Source organism: Dasypus novemcinctus, chromosome 31 (genome assembly GCF_030445035.2).
Source record: "Dasypus novemcinctus isolate mDasNov1 chromosome 31, mDasNov1.1.hap2, whole genome shotgun sequence".
In the NCBI taxonomy this organism is placed as follows: domain Eukaryota; kingdom Metazoa; phylum Chordata; class Mammalia; order Cingulata; family Dasypodidae; genus Dasypus; species Dasypus novemcinctus.
The window spans coordinates 25,998,997-26,020,673 of record NC_080703.1 but is presented as its reverse complement, the minus strand read 5'-3'; the positions used below and the strand labels follow the sequence as shown (position 1 = coordinate 26,020,673).

Genomic DNA, 21,677 nt, shown 5'->3' with positions numbered 1-21,677 from the left:
GGCAGTTGGACCAATTTCTCCTTTTCTTACTCTCTTCTTATCCAGGACTAGTTCTCCACTTTCTTTCTCCTGAAGTCTAGGTTTTGATTTTGTTTGACATCTTCTCTTTGATTTTACTACCCTCCTTTCCCCCACCTCATCCCTAGGTCCTGTGTGTACTTTTGTTTTGGAAAGGGGGTGCTGAAACTCAGCCCCTTAAATATATTTGCAGCGTGTCAGACCAGCATATAACTATCAAACTATTTTAACAACTTTTTAATGATAAGTACACTTAAGCCTAAAGTGTTAATATTATTTTTTCTGTAGTTCCTAACTTTAGTCTTCAGTTACTCTCACAAGCAAAATGTTTTCCAAGTTAGATGGCAAACTCAGTGGTAGCAGGAAATATGACTTGTCAAATCTTGAGCATAGGACCATATTCAAATTAAATAGTTTGTTGCTTAATATGCAAATAATTTTAAATATTATACAAAATATTTCTTTTCACATACTGGAATTAACTAACTTGCTTAATGGTAAAATAATCTGTATTTTTAGCAGTCGTCATCAACTCAGTTTATTGATGTGAGCCCAGAGCAAAGAAATAAGAGCTTCTGGAAGTCTTAGTGGAAAAGATAACCCAAGTCAAGATGGACTGGAGAGACTGAGAGAATAGGAGAGAAAGCTGTAGAAAGTGTTCTTCTGGCCCCATTCTGCTCTTTTTCCAATCCTTAAAGTCAATGAAGGATAAAACCCTTAAAATGACTTTGTATGGGCCAGGGAATTAAGTTTAAATAAAGTCCTGTCCTGAAAGTTAGTGCATAGGACCAGATAGTACTTTTTTGATACTTAATGTCAAGTTCACTTTCAAATTGCGCCCAATTTTTCTTTGCTCTTTAACTGGAGATTGTTGCTTGATTTCAAAACTCTTGCAGTTCTTTAGAGTCATTACTTAAAAAATGGTCACATCCTCTAGGTTAACCTGTAAACCACTTTAATAATTTTTTCTCAATAGATTACTTAAGATTGAGTTGTAATTTGACTTCTTCCTTCTCTTGCCTATCTTTTCTACGTCACAGTCCACCTAGTAATCTTGTGCTAAAAAGTAATGTTAATCTTAGCTATCTTTTTTTCTTTTTAAACATGTCATAGAATTTCTGTATGTAAACTATCTGTGACCCCTTTATTTAGAGCCTACAGCACACATACACTGTGTAGTTGCATGCAGTAATAAGAGAATGCTATTTTAAGTTTATTTTGGAAATAACTAGAAATCCTTCATTTAGGACTGAAGTTCAGCTGGGATAACATTATTTTGGTGGAAAATATCATGTGACTGAAGCAGTAAACTGTTTTTGTATGTATATTAAACTATTAGAGCACATCAAGAACTTTGTTCTTGATGATGAGACCCTATTGCCTCTTATTAAATGCACTGAAATATAAATTCTTATCATTGAATACACTAAAAACATTAATAAATCCTATTGGTTAAAAATGAACATTCTTTAGAATCTTTGTTAATTTAGGCCAGAACATCCTCAAGTATTCTGTTTAAATAGAATTACTCTAACTTTGTGTTTAGCTGAACATTAAAATGGGATATTGCTTTGTAATTCGTGTGTAAGAAGTAATTTATACCAAAATATCTTTTTTAAAATCATTTTTTAGGATCTCAAAGTATATCTAGATTATCTGAATATCCCTTTAGATTAGTTGTTGACATTCATTGTTCTTATTCTCAGTGAAGGTGCTTGCAGTGTATTTATCATCAAAATGTGGGCAAAATAAAAGCCATTTTTATTTAAGAACTTTGTGATCTATATCCTAAAACTCCTTTTCCTAATGACAGTCTTTTTTGCTTGCCATTTCACAAATGACATTCTCATCTTTCTTATTAAATCTAATCTAATTTGAAAATTTCTCCATTGAATGCAACAAAAGCATATTGGATTCATGGGACCATGTTATTTCTTAGTTAATTATCAGTAAAAATAAGAACTAGGTTATGGGCTATATTTTGCTACTATGTGTAAAGTTCACATACATAATCTTTCGCAATTACTAAAATTTCTAGTGTTTTATATTTTCTCATATGTTTAGATTGTCATGTCAAATAAAATTTATTTTAAAAAGTAAAAATATCAGTTAACGGCATTTCTTTCCTCATAGGTCTCTGCTTGGGGTGGTTATGTATTTATCATCAACCTTATTCCACTGCATGTATTTGTCTTGTTACTGATGCAGAGATACAGCAAAAGAGTCTATATAGGTGAGTGATTTGAATTTTGAAATCTGTCAACTAAGATGTTTCACATCCATTATTTCCATTGAGAAGACTTTTCTGTTTGACCGGTATTATACATGAAAAAGTAAAAATAATTACTATCTTCATTTTGCTTTTCTTAAAAATTTTTATTCTGATAACATATATACAAACTAAAATTTCCCCTTTTATTTCAAATATATAATTCAGTCCTGTTAATTACGTTCACAATGTTGTGCTTTCACACCACTATCCATTACCAAAACTTCATGATTGACCCAAGTAGAAACTGTACAATTTCATTAACTCCTCATTCCCTACTCCCACTTCATCCCCTGTTAACCTATAATCTAGTTAGTCAGAATGTATGAGCTTGTTTATTCTGATTATTTCATATTAGTAAGGCCATTACAATATTTGTCCTTTTGTATTTGGCTTATTTCATTCAACAATGTTTTCATTCAATATAATGTCTTCAAGGTTCATCTGTGTTGTTCCAAGTATCAGGACTTTAATCGTTTTCATGGCTGAACAGTATTCCTTTGTGTGTATATACCACACTTATCCATTCAGTGGTTCATGGACACTTGGGTTGCTTCCCTCTTTTCGCAAATTGTGAACACTGCCATTATGAACATCGATGTGCAACTATCTGTTCAAGTCACTGCTTTCAAATCTTTTGGGTTTATATATAGATGTGAGATGATTGCCAGGTCATATGGTAATTCTCTACTTTCTGAGGAACCGCCAAACTGACATCCACAGCAGCTCCATCATTTTACATTCCCACTGTCATTGAATGAGTGTTCTTATTCTCATCTTCTCCAACAATTGTAATTTTCTGTTTCTTAAATCGTAACAATTCTAGTGGGTGTGACATTTTGCTTTTTATATTTATAAGAAGGTTCAGGCATTTAAATAAGTACTTTATCAGCTTTTCACGGTGCTTTTTATTTTGTTCTGCTTTTATAGAAATTAAGCTAGGTTTATTACTTGTCAGCCATTTTTATTTTGGGGAGTGGTCATTTTTATCAAAAATCATAAATATTTGTCATACACATATTATTCAAATTTAACTTAATCACTGTAAGAAGAGACTGAGCATTCTCAAAATAAACCATTTTGCCAAACTTGAAAGCTATCTATGTGTAATATAAAAATAAACAGTCTGTTTTTCTCTTGAAAATTTTTATTTTCTCTATAGCTTTTAAAACAAATCTTATAAATAAGATATTTACTGTAGATGATGTCTCATCTTGGAGCTCATTTTTCATTATAGAGACAGACCTTTTATGGGTCATCTTAATTGGAGGGAAATTGTGATCTGAAATGACTGCCTTTGGAAAGTAGTATAATTCCATTATAATGTTACTGGAAATCATTAGCACAAATATAAAGCCTACTTATTTGAGTAGAAGTTCAATTTTAAAAAAGAAAGAAAAACGTAGTATCTTTGACAAACAGTTTGGCAGTGCTTTGAAGTTTAACATAGTTATCATATGACCCAACAATCCCCCTTCTGGGTATATACCCAGTAGAACTGAAAATATATGTTCACACAAAAACTTTAAACTTGTTTATGAATGTTCATAGCAGCATTATTCACAATAGTCAAAAATGAAGAAAACCCAAATGTCAATCAACCAATGAATGAATAAATAAAATATGGTCTGTCCATGCAGTGAAATATGTTTCAGTCATAAAAAGGAATGAAATGCTGATACATGCTACAACATGATGAACCTTGAAAGCCTTATGCTGAGTGCAAGAAGCCACATGTAAAAGGCCACAAATTGTATGATTCCATTTTTATGAAATATCCAGAATAGGCAAATCCATAGAGACAGAAAGTATGTTAGAAGTGGCCAGGATCTTGGGTAGGGAGAGTGTCTGCTAAAAGTTAGAGGTTTCCTTTTGAAGTGATAGAATATTCTGTAATTAGTTAGTGATGATGGATGCATAACCTTATGACTATACTATAAAACCCTGAATTGTACACTTGAAAAGAGTGTATTTTACAGGATGTAAATTATGTCTCAATTAAAAATAAAATCAAAACCTAAGAAATTATGCATATTAATTACATTTATAGTCATTTCAGCATACTTTGTAACAATCACACCTGAATAAATAATCTTTATAACTACAATGTCAGGGTAGGTACTGTTACAATGATCCTGAAAAATATGGAAGTACTGTATAGTGTTTGTATGGTTTTTCTTTGATTTTGGCTCATAACATCCTTTGTTTATAGGTATTCCTCCAATAAGCAAAAATATTTAGATGAAGACATAAGGATTGATAAGTGGCAAAATCTTATAAACCAAAAGTTTGGTTTTGTTCTGAGTAACAAATTACATGAATTAAAATTTAATTATTTGAAATAATTATCATAATTTTGTTTCCCCTTTGAGAAACTTTTTTGCCTATGTCCTTTTGATTAAACCGGAGATATCTGTCAATGTTGTTCACATGTGGAAAAGGAGGAACTTGGGAGAGATTGTAGAGGTGTAGTGGTAGAAAAGGAGTGGCACAGAAGTGGGGAGAGAGGGGTATAAGAAAAGCTGAGATGGGAGGCCTCTCTACTTGATGGAGCACCCAAATCTCATTTTGCATTCAAAGGAAGACTTATTTGCAGGTATTATCACATAACAACTGAAGGAATATAAAATGATTTAACCTTTCTGATTTGATAAAAATTAAAATTATATACTTTGCCTTTATGTCATAAAGGAAGTTTAAAAAGATGTGAAAATTTATGCTTTGAGATGTTCATTCTGGTGTTATTTGTAATTTTGAAAACATGGAACTAGCTTAAATATCCAATATGATTGCTTAAAATTACAGTATTGCCATAGTGTGGAATATTATGAAACTATTCAGTATAATTTTGTCGAATATTTTGATATAAGAAAATGTTAATAAAATCAGACAGCAAGGTTACTAGTGATTTTTATTTTTTCTTCATGTTTTTCTCTGCTTTCCAAAATCTTTACAGTGAGCTTGTATTAAATTCATAATAAATGAGACATGGTTTTTAGTTTATAGACATATGAATTTTACCTCATGGTTCCTTAGGGTTGCACTAATTAGCTAAGTTATAATGGTAGTTTAAGAAGAGGAAGGAAATTAGTTTCTAGGATTGACGAAGAATTTTCAAATGTCATTGAAGCAATTTGTTTATGGTGTTGTCTACCTTTTCCTTAGCGAGATAATTTGAGTAAAGAAAGAAGCAATTAGTTTTTATATCTAAAATATATTTTATGGTAATATTTGCTTAAAGAAAAGTTATTCCTACTATTAAATGAATTGAAACTTAAGCCATAACCATTAGGAGTCATAGTTATACTTGGCAACAGAAAAGAGAACATAATCTAAAGCTAGATTATTTTAAACAATAACAGACAAAAAGAAAGCTTATAGAAATTCTAGCATATAAGAGCTCTCAGCTCTAGAATCTATTTTGTCTACATTTACTGTATTATTTTTGAGGAAATTCCAGCAAATCCCTTTATTAGACATGTATTAAATGTTATGTCTACTAAGTTTTGTAATCATTAGGATACAAAAATGAATAAAGATGGCCATCCTCTGAGGAACTTACATAATACAATGTAATGAGTTTTATGGCATATGAACAAAATTAAAATTAGTTTTGACTTTGAGTTTGGAGGAGATCTTGTACTTTCTACTAACCATGTCCTCTGAAAGTTTTGGAGGTAAATCTTGATCTTGAGAAGATAGTGTGGTTTCACATTACAAAGGTTTTGTGAGGTTATTACCATAAATGAGAAGTGTTCTGGCATAGAGGCTAAAAGTAGAAGCTCTGGGGCCAAATTACCAGAATTCAGTTCCTGGCCTAATTACTTACTGACTATTTTACTTTAGGCAGATTATTTAATTTCTCTATGCTTTAATGTCTTCATGGATCAAGTAGAGATAAAAAATAGTTTTTTGCAGAGTTACTAGGATAAGTGAATTAATATAGGAAAAATATTTATCACCAGACTAACAGAAAGTGCGATTTACATGTTTGCTTCTGTTACTGATGTTAAAAAATTATGAAAGAATAATAGCCAGAGGAAACAATGTGTTCCTGAGGCTTAGAGAGGTAACTATAAAGAGAGGAAAAAACCCTCCCCGCCGTCCCATTAACTAAAAATAAACTTTCACTAGAATTATCTTTGATTGTAAGAAATACAGTGGAGAAAGAACACTGGTGTGTTATAGTATAAAGTACAAACTAGCAACTAAAACAAGGTGGCTTATTATTATTTTAAAATTTAATTTAAGATAATAAATGTATATAATTGGAAAAGTCTAATATTACCATATAGGTATCACAAAATTGGCAGCTCCTTTCCTGTGACTGGCTCTCTCCCTAAATTCTCATCCATAAAGGCAACAACTTCCTTTCTTTTCTTTCTTCTGGGTTGGGTTTGTTTTATTTGTTTTTTGTTTTTACCATTAATGTACTTTATACTCCTATTTCTTGTTTTGTTTTTCAATTTGAGATGTTATCTATTGCTCTCCCACTTTCTCTACGATTTTAGTGCATAAAGAATACTCATGTGGGAAGTGGACTTGGCCCAATGGATAGGGCGTCGGCCTACCACATGGGAGGTCTGGGGTTCAAACCCCAGGCCTCCTTGACCCGTGTGGACCATGCACAGCGCTGATGTGCGCAGAGAGTGCCGTGCCACCCAGGGGTGTCTGCTGTGTGGGGGAGCCCGGAGTGCGCTCCATAGGGAGAGCCGCCCGGCACAAAAAAAGGTGCACCCTGCCCAGAGGTAGCGCCGCACACACTGAGAGCTGACACAGCAGGATGACGCAACGAAGGGAGATGCAGATTCCCGGTACTGCTGACAAGGATAGAAGTGGTCAGAGAGGAGTGTGCACAGCGGGTGGACGCAGAGAGCGGACAACTGGGGCAAGGGGAAATGGGAGAGAAATTTAAAAAAAAAAAAAAGAATACTCATGCTCATCCTACCTCTTTGTTTCTAAATATATATATATTGCAGTTTTTAAATTGATAGCTTTAGCAGTTTTTTAAAAAGAGTATTATCTATACTTATATTTATAACCTATATTAACATGCCTTAGGAAAGTCTCTCCTAGAAAGTGGAGTAGGAGTATTGTGAAATAGCAAAGAGTAGCAGCAGCCTACTAAGGTAGGAACATGGGTTAATTGATGAAATAGAAGAGAAGCTACATTCTAGGTCTTGTATGTAGCTTGTATTGCTTACAGGGTAGTTTACCTAAGAAATTAGAGTTACCTGCATTTTACAATAAATAAATGGAAACTCAAGTATGAAAACATTGTAGTTAAACATAGAATAGGGTTTTTTTTCCTCAAATGAGAGCTGCAAAAATCAGTTAATTCAAAAAGCAATATAAAAGTGTTGTTTCCTTACTACAGAAACGTATTTTTTAAATGGCTATTAAAATTTTATGGGCTAAAGGGAGATAGATGTAGCTTAAGTGATTGGGCTTCCACCTCCCACATGGGAGGTCCTGGTTCGGTTCCCAGTGCCTCCTGGAGAAGGCGAGCTGGCGCAGCAGGCAGGCAGGCAGGCAGGTGCTGCGAGCTGACACAACTAGATAAAACAACAAAAGAGACACAAAGAGGAAAGACAATGGGAGATAAAACAAACCAGGGAACTAAGGTGGGTCAGAATGATTGGAATGTCTCTCTTCACTGGGAGGTCTCAGGTTCAGTTCCCCATTCCTCCTGAAGAGATGAGCAGACACAGATAGCACACAGCAAATGGACTCAGAGAGAAGACAGTGACCTCAAACATTGAGGGGGGGAATAAATAAAATGAATCTTAAAACAGTAAAAATTCTATGGGACAGAGGGAACCGAGTGTAGCCCAGAAATTAGCCTCAGCTGGCTGGAGAGGGCTGAACCTGCATATCTGACCCTTGGCAGAAAAGCTTTAATTACCCACAGCCCTTCACTAGATGAGACCAGCGTCCAGGGCATTGACACCTCATCTCACTCGGGCTTATGCCTAAGATGTAAAATATGGTGCTGATGCTGAAGCCTTAATGCTTCAAGGTATAGACCTTTAAGCTGATGCTGTAGCCCTTACTATAAGGTCAAAGGGAAGAACAGCTATTATTGAACGAGTTGAGTAAGTCCCAAAGTTACAAAAAATGATGTGACCATTGCAAAGTCAGTTGCCTTGAAAGATAAATATAAAACTATTGGAGCTAAATTTGTTCAGGATGTTGCCAATAACACAAATGAAGAGGCTGGGAATGACACTACCACTGCTACGGTACTGGCATTTGCTAAGGAAGGCTTCGAGAAGATTAGCAAAGGTGCTAATCCAGTGGAAATCAGGAGAAATGTGCTCTTAGCTATTGATGCTGTCATTGCTGAACTTAAGCAGTCTAAACCTGTGACACCCCTGAAGAAAAGGCTCAGGTTGCAACAACTTCTGCAAATGGAGACAGAAATTGACAACATCATTTCTGATGGAAAAAGGTTGGGAGACTGGGTGTCATCACAGTAAAGGATTGAAAAGCATTGAATGATGAATTGGAAATCAATGAAAGCATGAAGTTTGATCAGGGTTATATTTCTCTATATTAATATATCAAAAGGTCAGAAATGCAAATTTCAGGATGCCTGTGTTCTGTTGAGTGACAAGAAAATTTCTAGCATCCAATCCATTGTACCTGCTTTTGAAATTGTCAGTGCTGACCATAAGCCCTTGGTCATAATTGGCGAAGATGTTGATGGAGAAACTCTTAAGTGCAGTTGTTTTGAATAGGCTAAAAATTGGTCTTCAGGTTGTAGCAGTCAAAGCTCCAGGTTTTGGTGGCAGTATAAAGTATCAGCTTAAAGACAAGGCCATTGCTACTGGTAGTGCATTGTTTGGAGAAGAGGGGTTAAATCTAAACCTTGGAGATGCTCAGCCTCATGATTTGGGAAAAGTTGGAGAGATCGTTGTGAGCAAAGATGCTGCATGTTCTTGAAAGGAAACGGTGATAGGGCTCAAATTGGAAACTGTTTCAAAAAATCATTGAGCAGTTAGATATCACAACTAGTGGATATGAAAAGGAAAAACTGAGTGAATGTTTAACAAAACTTTCAGGTGGAGTAGCTGTGCTTAAGGCTAGTGGAACAAGTGATGTGGAAGTGAATGAAAAGAAAGAATTACGATGCACTTAATACTACATGAGCTGCTATTGAAGAAAGCATTGTTCTGGGAGGTGGTTGTGCTCTGCTTCGATGCATTCCAGCCTTGGATGCACTAACTCCAACTAATGAAGATCAAAAAATTGGGGTAGAAATTATTAAAAGAACACTCAAAATTCCTGCAATGACTATTGCTAAGAATGCAGGTGTTGAAGAATCATTGATAGTTGAGAAAATTATACGAAAGTTCCTCAAAAGTTGGTTATGATCCTATGCTTGGAGATTTTGTGAATATGGTGGAAAAAGGAATCATTAATCCAACTGAGGTTGTAAGAACAGCTTTATTGGTTGCTGCCAGGGTGGCATCTCTGTTAACCACAGCAGAAGTTGTAGTCTCAGAAATTCCTAAAGAAGAGAAGAACGATGGAATGGGCAGCATGGGTGGTATGGGAGGTGACATGTTCTAATTCCTAGAATAGTGCTTTACCACTATTAATGAACTTTGATGAAAAGCTCAAGGCAGTGTTTCTCACCAAGAACTTGAAGTCATTTGAAGAAAATGACAGCAGAAAAGCCTGGCTGATGTTAGAAAATCACTGTAACCATCAGTTACTGGTTTCAGTTGACAACATATAATGGTTTACTGCTGTCCTTGTCCATGCCTACAGATAATTTATTTTGTATTTTTGAATAAAAAGATATTTGTACATTCCTTATTCTGGCTATGAAAGTCATGTTCCTTTGTACTGCTTTTAAATTAAATCATTGAGGCATTTTACTGATTCAGCTAAATCAGGATTTTAGTGCTTGCCATCACCAGATGAGAAGTTAAAAAACAGCCTTTCTGTGGAGAGTAAGAATAATTGTATACAAAGCAGAGAAATATCCAATTATGTGACAAACCATTGTGTAATAAAAATTTGTTTAAAGTTAAAAAAAATTATGGGATAGAAATGTTAAATATGAAAGTAGTATCTTTGTATTTTGTAGTAATCAATGGCTGTAGGTAAGGACATTTTAAAAACCTATTAATAAGTAACTTATTTAAAAATAAAAAGTTGAATAAAAACTCTTCCTTTAATAATATAGTAAGCAGCCTGTTGGGGGCAAGAGAGGTAATTACCAAATATCTGTGTATAATAATTTCTATGTTTGGCAGATGGCACACCGTGGTACAAGTGTTTAGTAGTTTCTCATAACTTCTTTACTCAAATTTTATCTCGTATAACAGATGTCTGTCTTTATGGTCCTGGCCATATTATTCTGTAATACATTTTCTTGATTATTTTGCATTGTATTCAGTAAGCCAGATTCTACTATCATAAAATACTTGGGATAACACCCCAGTGTTATTAACAGGATTCAGTATATCATTCAACTAAAATGGTTATAATGTAAAGTACTGAAAGCGAAAAACGGCTGTACAATTTTATGTTTGTGGCATAATTTTATGTTTGGTAAAATTTTACCAAAATTTATAGCCTATTGATAATGTTCTTTACTAGAATTGAATACATCCATATTAAAATATGATTTTCCCACGTTTTTCAGAATGTTCTCTTTAGAGATTATTTCAGGAAAGAAATGACCTCAAGTGCATACTTGAAGGGAAGATGCTATTGCTTCTGCCACCTACACTGTTATTAGTTTGCAAAGATTAGTCTTTTAATAGCTTCTTACATTAAGAATCAGGATATTTAGAGCAAGAATCTTTTCTATGAGTTAGCAGTAATTATTGAATGAATAGAAACAGAATTTTCATATTCTATAAACTAAACAGGTGCAATAAATAATTTAGTCTTGAGAATTATACCTGAGTGTGATTTCCTCTAAGGGTCTATTCTTCTCATTGAGAATTGCTTCTGTTTCATAATTCAAAAGATTCGTTTCTGTGTAGTAGAGGTTAACGGATTCTTAATGGTATTAGTTAAATAAAATTAGCCTGCTTAGAATAGTATTTGACATTAAGAAAAGGATTTGTTGAGTAGGACATAAACATTGTTTAATTTTAGTGGTAATATGATTTGCAGTTCCATGTAGTTTAAATTCTTTTTATTTTGTGATTGTTTCACTCTCTCAGTTTAAAAGTCAATTAAGTTTCGTGATAATTGTTCTGTAACTATTTCTTGACCTATTAGCTGTAGTACTACTTAGATGTAGAAATTGCGGAGGCACATTATCTAATACTTTTAAATTATATAAAAGTTGTATATATTCCATTTCTTCATGTAGTTTACAAACACTATATATAATTTCATTGTACTTTGACATTATCTAACCATTCTTTGTTTTTTTCTGCCTTACTGTCTTTGATTTCATTTTGGAATTTAGTACAAGATATGTTTGCTATTTTAAAATGTGATTGTCTTTCTACCCAAGTGTTTTGAGTAAGTTGTCTTAGTTTGCCAGGTCTGCTATTATAAAATACCGCAGTTTGGTTGGCTTAAACAGTAGGAGTTTATTGGCTAACTGTTCAGAGGCTAAAAATCCAAAATCAAGGTATTAGCAGGCCATGCCTTTTCCAAAGTCAGTAGCATATTCTGGTGGTGGCTTGCTCAAAATCATTGTCTGCCTCTTCTGATTTACATGGTGATATGTCTTCTCTGGTGGCTTATACTTCATATTCAAACTTGCTTTGCTTAAAAGTGCTCTAGTAATGCCAGATTAAGACCCACCCTAACTCAGTTTGGCCTTTCTTAATTGTGTCTTTAAAGTCTGAAGGTTAGGACTTGAACAGGTTTTTCTGGGGAACTTTATTGAATCTACCATCTACCACCTCATTCTTGCTGCTTTTACAACACTGGCACTTGTAAAATATCCGTTTCAGTGACTCTTTCTCTACATTGTTTATTGTAAGCAACATCCTTGGAAAAGAAAAATATTTTTCTCATAATGTATGACTATTAACTTGGTTGTTTCTCTTTGCTGGTCAAGACTCAGTTCTTGTATTTTTTTAAAAAAAAAAATCTTTAATTCACGTAAGTAAACCTACTTATTTACCAGGGTTCATAATAATCAAAAGTGATCATGGAGTAAAGTACCTTCTTTAATTATGGCATCTACATTCTTACAAACCTCTAAACATGTTAGTTAATAATAAAGCAAAATTAGTTGCCCCTCTTTTCACAATCCAGATAATCAGATATTTACATAAGGCTGTTTTTTTTGTTTGTTTTTTTTTTTGGAGGCTGAATTATCTTTACTAGGAGGTCTTCAGAAGTCTTTATCTGGGTTAAATTCAACAGGTAGAAAAATTTGTAGATTATTTTTTTCAATAGAAATTATATGCAACAGCTAAAATCTTAAGTAGGTGCAGGTATATCCAATGTTTGTTTAAAATATATTATAAAAATTCCAAGAATACTTTAAAGTATTTCTGCACTTAGTTTCTGTTGGTTAATACTACTTGGTTTGAGAGAGAAGTTGGATGTCAGAGGAATGTGTCATTAGCTGTTTCCATTAAATATCAACTAACTAGGAAATAAAGCAACTCAGAAATGAGTTGTTAATGGGAACATAGTATTCCATTTACAAAACCTTTTCTAACTTTAAGTAAAAGGAAGTATAACCATAATTTTTAAGTATCAAGAGTACTGTCGATATAAATTATAATGCCTTGTCAGGGAGAAGGTAACTTAAGGGTTAATTCGGGGTCCAGTGGGAGTTCCTTGAAAACTTAATATTTCGATGGAACTTAATTCAGATTTCAGTGCCCTTTATTCTATGGAGTAACTTATTTGAGCTCATAAAGGCGAGGGCAGTGGTTTATTTCTTTGCACCAATCTTGTTTCAACCCATATCCCTGGATATAAATAAAGTACATTATGAGTGAGTAGATATTTAGGCTCTGTTTAGAATGACCATCCCAAATTGAAGGGATTTTCTTTGGTTAAAAAATTAAATCAATACACCTTGTTTATGTCTAATGGTAATTTTTTCCCCTGGAATTCTTCTAACACATTGAAAGTATGATCTGCTGTGATGAATGCCAGTAACTGTGCTTCCACAGGATGGCAGTGTAGTGACATTTTCAAGATGTAATAAATGATTTAAGACATTTTTGGTATCCTTAGAGCTCACCACTTTGATGGGAAGCCCTTATTCCTTTGGTTTAAAGGATAAGAAAAGTAGGTTAAAAGAGATGGATAGATAGTTGTGATAGATGTAGGTAGTAGTTTGGACAGGGTTCCTAAAGACTTTGTAGAAAGAATTGGTGGTGAGTGAGCACTATGTGTATGTGTTTGTTGAGGCCTTCTGGGAACACTGTAGAGTGGTACAGGTAGAATTGGAATCCTCTTCAATACCCATGCCAAGAAGAGAAGGAATCTCTCTTTTGTACGGTTTTTATAGAGCCCACCTCACCCACCAATGTCACGTGTATTTGCTGCATTGTATTAAGTTATTTGTGTACGTGCCTGCACTGATTTTCTCAGAGACATGTCTACCTCTTAGAGGGGAGGATTGATCTTAATAGAATTTTCTGTTTTTAGAATGTCTTAACCATAATAGACATAACAATTAATATTTGAAGGAATAAATCAAAGAAGTGATTTTTAATACTATTTCCTGTTACATGCTATAGTATAATATCTGGAGAAAAGTGTGTGTTTTCATTTTGCAGTGGAGATTTAGGTTTATTTTAAGGATTGAGACTTCTTTTACTATAGCTTTCAAGTGAGTTGTATCTAGTTTTTATTTTCTGTATTTTTGGACATGTTGTATTAGTTTTCTAGGGTTGCTTTAACAAATTACCATTCACTGGATAGCTTAAAACAAAAGAAATTTTTTCTCTCACAATTCTGGAGTCTAGAAGACTGAAATCAAGGTGTTGACAGACCCATGCTCCCTCTGAAATATGTAGGGGTGACTCCTTCCTTAACTCTTGTAGTTTCTGGTATTTGCTGGCAATCCTTGGTATTGCTTGCCTTGTAGACGCGACAGTCTCTGCCTCCATTCACATGGCCTTCCTGGTGTGTATCCCTGTATGTGTATAAGGACACTAGGCACTTTTACTAGGATCCACCGTAATTCAGTATCATCTCATTTTAACTTAACACTTGCAAAGACCCTGTTTCCAGGTACGAATTCTGAGATTCCAGGTGGTCATGAATGGGGGGTGGTGGGGAGTACTATTCAACTCATCTACTTAAGTAGAATTTTCAATGGGATTTAAATTGAAGTATAGAGATGTGTATGTAATTTTATAAATTTAAGGACTATTATTAAGCAAAGTGAGTTTTGATGTTTGACATTTTATATTACCTTGCAAGCTGAATTTTGTTTAATGGAAACATTCATCTGTATTATAGGGTGCTATGATATATAGAACACATATCACCCTATGTAAACATCTTAAGATCCAAGAAATATTATGGAAAATAGAGAAGTCTTGGGACCATTTCTCTAAAAGAAAATGATTGTCTTTGGCTTATTGCAGGCATCACATTTACTAGATTTGTTACATTGGAGCATGTAAGTAAGTATAAATTAGGCTAATTTGGATAAAGGAAGTTTCAAAGGTAATATGTTGAGAACTTGTCTGTTTCTGTTAGCTCAGGTTTATTCGATATTAACCTAGGTTTACAAAGTAAAGTCCCACCTGGCCTTTTGCTATTTTCGTTTCCTAAAATGGGGTTTCTTTTCCTTGAACTCATTTCCTCACTCATTACTAACTTGAACTCTAGTACATCTGCTTCTGTCTCTTTGATTTTGCATAACACTCCTGAATCAGCAGTATACCTGGCAATGAACTTGAGCAAATGCCTAAAAGGAGGTCACCTATGGTTATCAAGCAAGTGATTACTGAACCTTTTACATTGCCAAGAATAGTATGCTCTCATTTGGAGAGAGAATGAATGTTGTGTGTGTGTTTTAAGTACAGAGCATGTATTATTTTTGTGACTAAAAGCCAATCAGGGCAGTGGATGTAGCTCAAGTGATTGAGTGCCTGCTTCCCGTGTACGATGTCCCGGGTTTGATCCCCAGTACTTCCTTAAAAAAAAAAAAGCCAATCAGTAAGGGTTTACTTTTTCATTCAGTATAGGCAGTTATTTATCATATTCAGTTCAAAACCTGTGTGACAGTGTTATAGCATTTGATGTTATTTGTTTGTAAGAAATAGAAATCTAACTTGAGGGGTGATTGTGGTATTAGGAAGTGGGTGGATTTAAATGATAAAACCACATAAGTTACACTTCTCAGGCCTATCCTTTCTAGTTGTGACTTGGTGTGTTCATTATTTGTCTAGGGTTTTATATCCTTACCCCGAATGTTTAAAATGCCTGCTGATTATAGGTTTAGGTTGTAATTGTTGGGAGGATCTTACAACTCTTCCAGTCTGACAGTCTGAACCCATCATTATGTAGTAAGGAGACTGACTCTTTGCTCTTCAATAGTTTAGTGACCTTTTTCTCATTTTCTTCTGATTCTGCCTCTGTGATTCTCCTTTGTCAAGGCTTTTAACACAAGACTGTTCTGTAAGAGATATGAATAGTTGACACACATCAACCAAGTTGGTTGGCAATTTAAATCATGTGACTGAGTACCCCTGTGACACAGTAATTCTTACGTAGCTTTGACTATATTTGAGGGGAGTTCCATTCCAACAGTAATGTATCTGGAAGGTGTATTATTGGATGGATTACTTCTGCAGTCTCCCCTGGCTAATCAATCCTTCCCTTAGCTTGAGGTCACTGGAAAGTTTATTCACATACATTGTCCCTTCCTGTTAAATTTACTTGAGCTTCTTATCTCTCTTCTACACTATCACTATCTTTAGTTGTATCTTGTCAGACAACTTTGGAGCAACATTTGAACTGATAACCATGGTTTACCTTCTATAGATGAGTTTCTTTTAAAAGCATGTCAGGTAAAGGGGAGAAGTATATTACTATATGTTCATGACATTTCACTATCCCTAAATATACCCCCAGTCTTTTTATTCTGTTAGTAGATCTGCTGATATGCCAGTAACTAATTATTGAACACACACCATAAATGATTTGAATAAACTTTATAATTGAAATAATTTTCACAATAACTTCAGATGGGCTTTATCATCATTTCAAATTATTTTGCAATTATAGTGATTCCAAATAATAGCTTTTTCTGTGATTGACTTGCCTTGTAGTGATGTGTGAACATTTAAGTATTAAACTAGTCAAGAAACTCATTACACAACTTGTAAACCATATCCAGTTTGCATATACATTTATATTGACATAAGCAAAAAAAGCTATAGCTTATTCAGTGACAAGAGCAAATAGATTTTCTTTATTAGAACCTATTCATTTTGACATAAGCCAAAAATACTGTAGCATACTCAGTGATGACTAAATAGGTCTTCTTTATTAGAACCTAAATTCAGTAACTTGTCTGTGTTATGGCTTGACTTCTGTGTTCTCAGTCCTTCCTTCTAAGTGTTCTCAGTCCTTTTCTTTTTTAATCACAAAAAAAATAACTAGATGTATGCTTTTTTTTCTTTTTAACTCATAAGTACTGTATGAAGAATATTATGGGACTACAAAAAAGGGTATGAAATGCTTGAGACTTTTTTGAGAAAATAGTGTCTGGTAGTAGTGATAAGCATTTTTTTTAGGTCATGCATAATTTGAATTAATGCCAACAGGAATGGTGTTTACTTTTTTCCTGTATATATATTATTTATCTTCTTGGGTCATGGTCAGGGATTACTAATGGTCAGTTGAAACAAACTTGATTCTATTCAGGAGAAGGAAAGCAGTACAATACAAGTCTCCTAAGCTATTCTAAGTTGATCTGTAAAGTAAAGTATTAAAATATTTATTATTTAAAAATTGGCAAAAGGAATCTTCACGTTTTCAATGACTGACCATCAAATATTTATCAAATTGAAGTTACATCAAGATTCTATTCTTGAAATAAATTCATTTAAAACTTTTGTTTAAAATGGTAAGATTTATGTGCACTTTTATGTTTTGAGTACCTGATGATAGTAGTAAATTGTCCTTGTTTCCTATTTTGTCTGTATAGCATATAGCACCTTCTACATTGTGGGTTTAATATTATCCATGCAAATACCCTTTGTGGGATTCCAGCCAATCCGAACAAGTGAACACATGGCAGCTGCAGGTATGAAAAATAATCATTTTCCTTTAATGACTGTGTAATTGGCCAGTCTTCCAATGTAATGAAAGTTTTTTTGTTTAGTTTTATGTTTTTAATTTTCATCTTACTGGCTCTAAAACATTACCCCTTTAAAATATGAATAGCATATAGAGTTTTATTAAGAATTTCTAATGTGTTCTAAGAAAGTCTCTTTACTTAGCCACTGCTATTTTCAAAAAGATATAACATTCCTTTTTGCATGACCCATATTATTTTCAAATAATAAATAACTAACAATAGCTTGTATAAACACATTTTATTTTATTTTATTTTTTAAAAGATTTATTTATTTATTTAAATCCCCCCCTCCCCTGGTTGTCTGTTCTTGGTGTCTATTTGCTGCGTCTTGTTTCTTTGTCCGCTTCTGTTGTCGTCAGCGGCACGTGGGCGGCGCCATTCCTGGGCAGGCTGCACTTTCTTTTCACGCTGGGCGGCTCTGCTCACGGGCGCACTCCTTGCGCGTGGGGCTCCCCCACGCGGGGGACACCCTTGCGTGGCAAGGCACTCCTTGCGCGCATCAGCACTGCGCATGGCCAGCTCCACACGGGTCAAGGAGGCCCGGGGTTTGAACCGCGGACCTCCCATATGGTAGACGGACACCCTAACCACTGGGCCAAAGTCCGTTTCCCTATAAACACATTTTAAATGGTAGTCCATCTCCTGTTTACTCTGCCACTGAGCTTCCATTTCAGCAAATTTAAATAGAACATTTAATTTTTATGTCCCTTATATCTCACTAAAATGATATTCTATCTGTATCCAGTTGAAATTAATAGCTTTTACATTGTTTTTAAAGTCATTTTTTATAATTCCCTTCCATATAAGCTATACTTTGCCATTATTAATATGAGTCACAACTGAGATAATGGGAAATCTGTGAATACTCTTAGAGATTTTCAGCCTGTGTTCCATGACCCATAAGAAGTCTGTTCATAGTTATTTTATTTGACATTTTATAAATATTCATATGTATAACTTCCTGAGATGAAATTCCATAGCTTTTATATAGCTTCTCAGTGGGCTTAAAACCCCCTAAAAATATTAAGGATCACTATCTTATTGTTAAATAGCACTTTAAAATCTATGAAGTACTTCTATTTCTGATTTGATGTTATAGATTTACCAAGTAATAATTTGAGTGTAGAGAAATGGATCTTCAGGTATGAGTATGCACTCATGTAAAGCATTGTTTCTAAAGATACAGTCACCTGATTTTTTATGTATATATGCTATTAAATTTTCCTAAAATCTAAATCTTTGAAAATATTAAATGTTCTAAAAGAATTTTAATATTCAATTTTTTAAAAATTAGTATTCCAAATGAGTCTCGTGTCCTCTTTATTTAAATGCTTATACCTTGTACTTTTGTATCATGTTTTTTTATAATTTGACAGTTTTATGTTTTTTGCTATTATTGCTTGAATTTTGTGTATCTTAGCATATTTACTAATTTAGAATCTTATCTAAATGTGTAATTAAGGTCACATACCATCACTCACTTAATAACTGTAACTGTGTATTGGAATTTTTCAGTCAAGACACTTTTATTCTCTAGCAAAGCAAATCTTATGTTTTCTAATAGCATTTTTATTACCTTTTCCCCAGAAAATGTCTCTAAAATATAAGGAAAAGGAAGAAGTTTAATATGCTACACAGGGTTCAGTAATTCTAATAGGATTTTCTGTGGTCCCTGGCAATAGGTGCATTTTTGGGGAACCTGATCTTTTGAGAAAAAAATGTATAAAATAATTTTTTGCATGTATTAGTTGATTAGTTGCCAATTGACATAGGAAATCCTGACTAGAAGAAATCATCATTCTTTGATATGAATGGTACAGTGAATTTTAAGATCTTTCAAATGAATTGCTAAATATTTATATAACCTTTTTCTTTATTTAGGTGTCTTTGCATTGCTGCAAGCTTATGCTTTCCTACAGTATCTGAGAGACCGATTAACAAAACAAGAGTTCCAGACCCTTTTCTTTTTGGGTGTATCACTAGCTGCAGGTGCTGTATTCCTTAGTGTCATCTATTTGACTTATACAGGTAGGTGCCATCATCTGTAGAATGCGAATCTTGTCTATATTATTCAAAAACAAAATTCTAATACTGGATTTAATTTATTATGATGAGAGTAAAATATGTTTGTTATGGTTTTAGTATCTACATTATTCATTTTATCCTGAAAGTAAATACAAGATTTCTGGAACAGAGAACACAGCAAAAACCACATTACTTTCCCTGTTGTCCCAATCTTTCCTCCTTTTGGGGTGATGCACTGAGAGCCAGGTGGTCAGGCCTACATATATAAAGGGCTCTGCACTGCAGGAGAGAGATCTTAAATATATGAATCTGGCAACTTATATACATGTTGCCACTTCCTTTATTGCAAGAGGGAGAAAAATTTAATCTCTCTAATGTAAACAAATTCTCCTTGGGCAGAGAAGAGAAAGAATTGTTACCCTGTGGAATGTTTCCATATTTCTGGATTTTATCCCTCTTTGAAATCTAAATATGTAACTCCAGGAAGGTAAATGTCTCTAGAGTTCTCATGATCTGTTCAGTCATCGTTGAACTTCCAAGGCTTTCCCTTTATCTTACACCCCAAGTTGCAGTACAATTTGCCCAGAAAGTACTAACAGTACAGAAATGGCTTAAAATATAAAAATATTTTCTCTATAGTCCCACATTAGGCAACTTCTCACTATTTTAATAGATTTTGTCATATTTTATGTGTGTGTCAATAATCTTTTAGCTTTTAATTTTGCTTTATTAGTCTTTTCTACTCTTCCACTGGGTTAGAATGAATCTTTTTCACATGTCTCAATATATAGTATTTGTCCCCAGTCCTGGCTGAGAGAATCATCCTAAGGAACTTTTATTTAGGATAGATTATTAGGCTACATACCTGAAGCATTCTGATGGAGTAAATACTTGAAAACCTATTTTTTAAAAGTTGCTCTAGGTATTCTGGCAGCTGAACCCTTCCTTGTTCTACCTTTAGAAAAAATCTGCATAGATGAATTCAATATTTTAAATGTCCACTGCGTACTGTGTAGATTATCTGGCACAAAAAGAGTATATTATTTGGCCTGTAATAATCCCTCCATTATTATAAGTCCAGTATTTCTGTTAGGGCTTTCTCACCGTTTATTGTCTAAGGAGTCTTACTCAAACTGAAAGTAGGTGGTGGAATACAAACAACAAATAGAGAAAAAGAGGAATCTGATCAATTCGCTATTGTCATGGTTTCTTGTCCCATGGGGTCATTGTTTTAAATCAGTCCCACAAAGTTCAAGAGATAACACTTGCCTGCTTCCTCGGGATACTCTTGCTAACGTAGACATAGGTTAAATCTATATCTACGTCTGTGTAGCTGTAGTGTGAGACAGTGTAGCCTCACACTAAAGTCGTCTAGAGCTACAGCTAATTTTATTCCACTCTAGAGGCATACCAAGGGCCGGGCTGTGAAAGTCTACTTGATAAAGCCAATGAAGAGGGGGCGTACTCTGTAGAGAATTTAAAATAACAATGCAGCAGTAAAGGGTGGTCCACTTTTTATCCTCACCATAAGCTGGTGATTCTAAACAATGTCAGTGATGCTCCCCACCCCACACTGAAAAAAATCTTTCTTTGGTTTAAATTCGTAAAGATGGTAATGCTCAAAGTACAGTGTTGGATTAGCAGTATCAGCATTCATCTGGCAAGTTCTCAGGCCCCATATACCCCACAGACCCACCAAATAAGAATTTCCGGGGATAGGGTCCAGCAAGCTTTTTGGAGGATGGGGAGTTGTGGGTGTATAGAAAATCATGCATAAAATACAGAGTTCCCATATAACCACTATATTATTAACACCTTGCAATGGGATGGTACATTTGCTATAATTGATGAAAGCATATTTTATAATTGTACTCTTAACACGTTCTCTGGTTTAACTGTGTTGCACAGTTCTGTGTTTTTTTTATTTTTTTTATTTTTATTCTAGTACCTAAAGTTCCCCATTTAAGAGGATTCAACTGTATAATTCAATGCTATTAATTACATTCACATTGTTCTGCAACCATCACCACTGTCATTACCAGAACTTTTCCATCATCACAAACAGAAACTCGGTGCATGTTAAGCTTTAACTCC

The 21,677-nt window shown here is 34.2% G+C and overlaps 1 protein-coding gene and 1 pseudogene across 1 annotated transcript in view; both read left to right on the top strand.

The window, feature by feature from the left end:
* The window catches only part of STT3B (STT3 oligosaccharyltransferase complex catalytic subunit B), a 128,285-nt gene that overhangs the window by 85,510 nt on the left and 21,098 nt on the right, over nt 1–21,677 (top strand). Inside the window, exons 5-7 of the mRNA XM_058290902.2 lie at nt 2,152–2,251; nt 17,406–17,504; nt 19,440–19,586. Coding sequence (XP_058146885.1) covers nt 2,152–2,251; nt 17,406–17,504; nt 19,440–19,586 — 346 coding nt within the window. The remainder of the gene's footprint in view (nt 1–2,151; nt 2,252–17,405; nt 17,505–19,439; nt 19,587–21,677) is intronic.
* Nucleotides 8,109–9,862, top strand: LOC139437935 (60 kDa heat shock protein, mitochondrial pseudogene; annotated as a pseudogene).